General features: G+C 64.7%; 1 protein-coding gene across 1 annotated transcript in view; it reads right to left on the bottom strand.

Moving 5' to 3' along the window:
• Window positions 1–1,744: 1,744 nt before the first annotated feature.
• NSG2 (neuronal vesicle trafficking associated 2) overlaps window positions 1,745–7,219 on the bottom strand; it is a 33,844-nt gene continuing 28,369 nt past the window's right edge. Inside the window, exons 4-5 of the mRNA XM_081092944.1 lie at window positions 5,013–5,123; window positions 1,745–3,224 (exon numbers count right to left, since the gene is read on the bottom strand). Of these exons, the coding sequence (XP_080949070.1) occupies window positions 3,033–3,224; window positions 5,013–5,123 (303 nt within the window). The 3' untranslated portion in view covers window positions 1,745–3,032. The remainder of the gene's footprint in view (window positions 3,225–5,012; window positions 5,124–7,219) is intronic.

The raw sequence follows: 7,219 nt of genomic DNA, 5'->3' as shown, positions 1-7,219 counted from the left end.
TGCTGTTTTTGAGCATTTCCTGGCTCCCGCCCCCCTCTCTGCCGGGCAGCTGTGCCCCGCGGAACCCCATCTTCCCAAACCAGAAACCGCACCCTCCAGGACCCGAGCGGCTTCTCCCTGAGCAGCCCCTTTGTTACCCTCTCCTAGAACCGACCCCCCGACCTCGGGCTCCTGGGGGCCGGCAGGGCCCAAACCCTGACTCGGTGGGAGCAGCGTGCGGGCCGGTCCCGCCTTGAGGCCCCTCCGACCCTCCCTCTCGCTGCCATCGCACCTGCGGCCGTGGCTTGTTCTTCGGGCCGCGGAGCCGCAGGTCATTGGAGACGGAGCGTTTGAACCTGTGTCCACTTAGCCGCGAGCTGACTGTGCAATGGGAACCCAGCGCGTGCTCGCAGGGGCTGGAGGCCGGGCGGTGCGCGGGTGGGGGTGGGGGCTGCCTCACGCCCCAGCTCGGCAGCCACAAAGGGCAGGAGCCACGCGCCCTCCCTTCCTCCCACCGGCACGCCTGCCCGGTCACAGCCCTGGCGCAGCCATGAGCGTGGAGTCAGCCTCCCGCCCCGCCCGGTCAGGCCTGCCCCCCCCTCAGACGCCTGCCCCCCATGGGAGAGGAGGGGTGAGCACAGCTCCCGGCTCCCACGGCTCCCAGGCCCACGGCAGACAGGAGCGGTCAGTGCCGAGTGGCACCGTGGTGACCATGACGGGACCGGAACCGCGGCGCTGCCTCCTGACCGCGGGGTGGGAGCCAGGGGCTGCCCTGCCCGGGCTCCTGAGGACACGACGGCGATGAGGACGCCGGGCCCTCCCCACGCAGGTATCTGAACACACAGCGCTTAACCGGGCACGCGGCGCGGGCACCGGCGTCGCTGTCAGCGCGAGCCCTGGACCCCGAGGCCGGCTGGGGGCGAGCCAGGGCTGGTGACTCTGCGACTTGACGTCTGAGGATGAGCCGCAGCCTCCACAGACGAACAGACGGACGGACGGACGGCTCAGGGTCTCACAGAAGCGGGGTGGGGGCGGGGGGGTGGGGTGAGCGGCCAAGGAGCACTTACCTGCGTTGGATCCCAGCTCAGCTGCCACAGCCCTCGGCCCCTCTTCACCCCTCTGAAACCCCTACCTCCCAAGGCCATGAGAAGATTTAAATGAGCCAAGCAGGAGTGGGCCCCACCCATCGCCCAGCCTCCCCCTCAGGCTGGGGGCTAGCGGCCAATCGCATTAGGTCGGGGCACAGGTGCTCCTAGCCCTTCCTTGCTGCTTCCACGTTGGCTCCACCTCCAGGCCGCAGGCAGGGAAAGGCTGGGTGCTGCCCCGCACAGCCGGCCCCCCAGGCACTCACAGGGCAGGACCTGGGTGGGCTGCAGGCAGGGAAAGGCTGGGTGCTACTCCACACAGCCAGCCTGCAGGTGCTCACAGAGCTGAGAGCCTGGCCTAGCACAGCCGGCCTGCAGGCGCTCACAGGGCAGGACCGGGGCTGCAGGCAGGGAAAGGCTGGGTGCTACTCCACACAGCCGGCCTGCAGGCGCTCACAGAGATGAGAGCCTGGCCCGCACAGCCGGCCCCCCAGGCGCTCACAGGGCAGGACCTGGGCTGCAGGCAGGTAGCCAGGTGCCTCTCTTGGTTCTTGCTTCTGACCTCGGCATCGTTTCAGGATGGAGGTCCCCCCACCAACCAATTCCAGGCCCAGCCCCGGGGACCCTGCCCCAGCCTCTCCCCGCCGGCCCGGGAGCAGAAGATAAAGGAAGGCCACGACTCTCAGACACATCTATCTTTATTTGTTTCCTGTCAGAAAAGTTCAAGAATTACACAAAAAATACTCAGCCTCTGCTACCTACTGACAAAAATACACCACGAAGTTAGAAAGCGCTCAGCGGCTGGGCTAGGGACAGCTTGTCGCGGGCTGTGGACGACGGATGGAGGTGGGTGACCTGCGGCCGGGCGGAGGGGGGAGGGTCGGACGGTGGCCTTGGCGGGACGCCGGGAGCCACTGCTCTCGGCCCAGCTGCTGTGCACAATGACAATGACGGCCGCACAGCAGCCACCCAGGCCCTGGCATGGCCGTCAGAGCTCCGTGCGGAAACCTCATCTCAAAGCACACCTCCCAGCCTGCAGCCCACGCCCGCAGAGTGGGCCTCCCCAGAGTGTTTGTGGGGCGCACTGTGGGTGCCGAGGGGGTTCGGGGCCAGGGTGGGGCGGGCTGAGGCCGGTGCCGCCTCCTTGTCAGGAGCATCTAAACCAGCTCAGGGGTGGACGGATGTCGCTTAACCAGCTCACGTCGCTGCGGCCCCCGCCTTGGGTCTCCGGCCCCCCCTGAGCTTCCTGGTTACGACCTTTATTGTTCTTCTCATTGCTATTAGCACTTTGGGAAACAAACAACCGAACAAAAGTTTAAAATCGGGTGCCTGTGCGCTTTCAGGAGCCCCCCCCCCCCCCCCCGGCCTGTCAGGAATGAGGGCAGCGCCCAGGTGAGGCTCTAGAAACACCAGGAAAAGACACGGAGTCGCCCGCTCCTGTTTGCGGACACCCCCCCCCCAGGCGGCTCGGAAACCCTCACACGTCTGTGCCGACCTGCAGGGCACCCCTGCTGGGGGCTGTGACGGTGAGCTGTGGCTCCCACAGAGCCCCGCTGTGTCGCCCCGGGTCCCGCACCCCCAGAGCCCACACAGAAGCTGCGGCCCCTCATCTGAGCAGCCGAGGGTCCTCGCCGCCCTCCACGCCTCCCCACGCAGCCCGCTCACCCTTTTCCTGTTGGTGTTCTGTCTCCTGTCCTGTTTTTAATGTTTCCTAACAAACACGAAGCAGTGGCCTTGAACATGTCTTACATGGGGACGGTCAACACGCAACATGCCTTTGTACACGAGCCGGACTCGGGGAGAAGCGACAATACCAGGAACGAAAAGAAAGCGATTTGGACGACGCCAGCGCATGGAAGTTCAGGGGAGCCCCCCGCCCCCCACCCCGGGAGGACAGCCTGGTCTGGTAACTGGAGCTTTTAGCCAGCGGGGTCCCCCCTGCGCCCCGCCCCCCGGCTGCGGCGGCCCCTAGTGGCCCTGGGTCTTGGGCGGCTTGGGCTCGTGGATGACGGCGGCGGCCGAGAGCCAGGGCCCGATGGCGCGGGCGGTGCTCTGCTTGGCCACGCTGTAGTGGCTGATGACCGTGTAGAAGCGGCTCCGGGAGCTGGGCTCCTGCGACGAGTAGTAGGCGTCCAGGGAGGCCGGGATGCAGCGCTTGTGCTGGGGACGAGAGAGCCGGTGAGCACCGCGCACCCCCTCCCGCCGCCTGGCAACCCCCCCCCCCCCCCCCCCGCGGGGCCCAGCCGGCCTCCCCCGCCAGGTCACCATCGCCCTCGAGGCCGACACTCCCTGAGGCGGGACAAGGAGGCCTCACGGTGCTAACTCAGCTGCCTCCTCTGTCACTGGCTGGTCACCGCCGCGGCCGCTGTGGGCGCCACCGGGTCCCCCTCACCTGCGGCTCCCGTCACCCCACCCCACGCCCTGCCCGCAGCCGTGGCCGCCTATTTCCTTTAGTTTGCTCTTGTGTCTCCTCTCCATCAAAGCCTTGGTTCCCGCCCTGGCCGGTTTGGGTCAGCACCGGCCTGCGAACTGAAGGGTTCCGGGTTCGATTCCACTCACGGGCACATGCCCGGATTGTGGGCTCAATCCCCAGTAGGGGGTGTGCAGGAGGCAGCTGATCGATGGTTCTCTTATCATTGATGTTTCTCTCTCTCTCCCTCTCCCTTCCTGTCTGAGATCAATACAAGCATCTATTTGTAAAAAGCCTGGTTCCTGACCGCATCGATGCAATTCCACCATCAAGGGCAGATGTTCAGCAAGACGCGGGCGGGGGCCTGGCTCTGGGGCCCTGGACCCTAACTGTCCCCCAGGACCCACATGTCTTCGTTTTCCAGTGCATTTCTTAGGGAGCGTCTCTGCCAATGGAAGCACACCCGCCCCGCCCCCTCTCCCTCACACTCTGAGGCACCTCTGCCTTTGTCTTATCCTGGGGGGGATTCCGTGTCCGGGTCTGGACACCTCCCTGCCTTACGGTCACTGCAGCACGGAGTCCCCCGTGTGGCTACGTCGCAGCGTACGCACCTGCCCCCGATGACAGTGTCACCACCACCCAGAGCCCGGGCTCCTGCTCAGGACGTGTCTTCGGGAGACACGTGGCACCTTTCCTGGGGAACCTGCTTTGAAGGGGACGTTGCACGTGCGACTCCCTCACTTTGCAATGTTGGGTGACGTCTCAGAAACTGCTGCTCCCCAAATGCCCTTCACCTCCCTTCCGTCGGATGGAAATGGGCCGAACCCCTGTATTTCTCAATGGGGTGCAGCTCCACGGAGGGAACGTGCATGAAACGCCCAGCGTGGGCTCCCGGGAAGGGTAATTGATGAAGGCGCACGTCCCCTGCTCTAGATCAGGATCAGACGTCTATTCTGACGAACGTTTGTGGAGAGCGGTTATCTGGAACAGCGGTCGCTAACCAGCGGTCTGTGAGGTGGGAAAGGCTGATGTAGAAGGCCCTTCGCTGGCTGACTTTACTAAGTTCTCTCCTTCGAGCCTCACGAAAGCCTGTGGGCAGACGATGCGCGCCCATTTGGCAGGTAAGACAGCTGAGGTTCAGGGGGCGAGGAGACGCCCGGGGCCACGCAGCCGGCCCAGGTCTTGGAGGGAAGGAGCAGAGTGGGGCTGCGACCTGGGGCCCCTCAGCAGCTGCCTGTCATCCATCTCTGCGGGCCGTGGGGACAGGACGCAGCCCTCAGACCAGGACGCTCTGGCCAGGGACAGCCCCGAGGCCGGGACGGGCAGTGTCCCCCAGGGAGCAGGACTCTCCTCACTGCGACGCCTCACAGCAGGGTGCACCTCGTCTACTGTCCCCCGAGACCAGTCCTTCGTGCCAAGTGGCAGACCCTCGGCCACCCCTTAAACAGTCTGCAGGGTGGGGCGGACCCGGAATCTGGGCGCCAGAGAGAAGAAGACATTGATAAGCCTCCCCCGGAAGCTCACCCGGAGGCCCTTACCTTGTAGACAAACCCCTCGGGGCAGCTGTGGTCGTAGGTGAAGGCTTTGTAAACCACCAGGAACACGATGCAGGCGAGGAAGGCGAGGGCCAGGCTGACCAGGATGGTGACCTGGGGGGACAGAAAGGGTCACCGCTGGCTTCCTGCCTCAGGCGGCAGCCTTCGAGCCTGGGGGGGGGGCCCGGGGGGGGCGGGCAAGGGACGGGGTGTCGCTCACTTGCAGTGTGACCCTGAGCAAACCACCTGCGCTCTCTGGGCCTCGGTTTCCCTCCTGCCAGATACTTTCTGAAGCTGCTTCTGGGTCCAACATGACTCCCCCCCCCCCATTTACTTTCCCCGCGAGCTCTCTGGGGGCGGGGGCCGATCATTCCCTCACCACCGGGCCGGCCCGAGGTCCACTCTCAGGTGTCACTGCTTGCTCACCTCCACGTGGACGCCCAGGACACGTTCCCGCCCCCGACCTGGGCCCTGCCCGTTCCGCCGCCGGGAATGTCCGCCCCGCCCTCGCGGGCTCAGGCCAAACCCTGGACGTCCGCCGTGGCGCTATTCTCCGCAGGTTCTATGCTCAGCCTGCCGGCAGGCACTGTCCCTCTGCCTTCAGACACGTCCGCCGTCCGCCCGCTTGTCGCCTCGGTCACCTCCACCCTGGCCCACGCCATCGCTGCTTCTCACCTGCGGCCCCCGCGCCCCCACGCGGACTCGCACAACCGCCAGCACAGAGGCCCTTTCAGCATCGAAGGCCAGGCCCCGCCCTGCTCCGCTGGTCTCATCGCCAAGCCCAAGCCCAGCCCCTAACGCGAAGGACCAGCAAGCCTTCAAAATAACACAGACCCAACAAACCGGGGCGGTGCGGGTCGACGGGAGAGGGGTGCCTGGCGGATCCCTGGGCCCCGGGGGCTGGCCCGGTCCCTGTGAACAGCTGGCCGGCCCAGCCCCAGGATAGCACGCATCGGGTGTTACATAACCAGCTGTGTGTTTGTCTCATGCTCTTTTTATTTCTTTTATTTTTGCATTTCTTTTCTTTTCCCTCACCACCTGGCACCAGCACCGAGGTCCAATATATATGTTGTTTATATATGTTTTTTCTCAGGCCCTTTCAAAGCTGGCAGCCCACTGAGTCAGTCGGCCTAGAAACATGGAGTTCTCCTCTCATGAGAGGAGGGTGTTTTGATTCAGAAGAAAAAAAATAATCATATCGACGTTGGGGTCCCCATGCCCTCTCCTGGCCGCCCAGGCCGGGGGTGCACAGACAGGAGGAAGCGGCGTGCGGTTGCTCCACAAATGGGGTTGTTTGTTGGCATCTGGGCGCATGGACGGGAGGACTTGGCGAAGGGAAAGTTGGACGCAGGGTGTCTGTCTGAACCCTACGGTCAGACCCTGTCCATGTGAGCATGCAGCCGGAGGATGGAGCCCGTGTGAGCATGCAGCCGGAGGATGGAGCCCGTGTGAGCATGCAGCCGGAGGATGGAGTGCGTGTGAGCATGCAGCCGGAGGATGGAGTGCGTGTGAGCATGCAGCCGGAGGATGGAGTGCGTGTGAGCATGCAGCCGGAGGATGGAGTGCGTGTGAGCATGTAGCCGGAGGATGGAGTGTGTGTGAGCATGCAGCCGGAGGATGGAGTGCGTGTGAGCATGCAGCCGGAGGATGGAGTGCGTGTGAGCATGCAGCCAGGGGATGGAGTGTGTGTGAGCATGCAGCCGGAGGATGGAGGGTGTGTGAGCATGTAGCCGGAGGATGGAGTGTGTGTGAGCATGCAGCCGGAAGATGGAGTGTGTGTGAGCATGCAGCCGGAGGATGGAGCGCGTGTGAGCATGCAGCCGGAGGATGGAGCGCGTGTGAGCATGCAGCCGGAGGATGGAGCCCGTGTGAGCATGCAGCCGGAGGATGGAGTGCGTGTGAGCATGCAGCCGGAGGATGGTATATGTTTGGTCTCTGTTCCCAAGCTGGGACCTCCAGCCCCGCCCTGACCTAGGGAGGAGGGAGATCGCTGGGTCTTGCTCTGTAAGGAACCTCCTTCCGCAGCATCAGGCCCCACAGGCCCCACAACTGCTCTTTGCTGTGAGGAGGGCACACCCTGGAGCCCGGAAGCAGCAGACCCAGCGCGTCAGGAGCGGGCGCTTCGTGGGGAGATGAAGCAGCTGCCCGCGGACACCCGTCCTTTGTATGTGACAGCTGGGCCCCCAGAGACAGACGCCGCCACCCTGCAC

Source organism: Myotis nattereri (assembly GCF_964212035.1).
Source record: "Myotis nattereri genome assembly, chromosome: 5".
NCBI lineage: Eukaryota > Metazoa > Chordata > Mammalia > Chiroptera > Vespertilionidae > Myotis > Myotis nattereri.
This window is presented reverse-complemented; position numbering and strand designations above follow the sequence as displayed.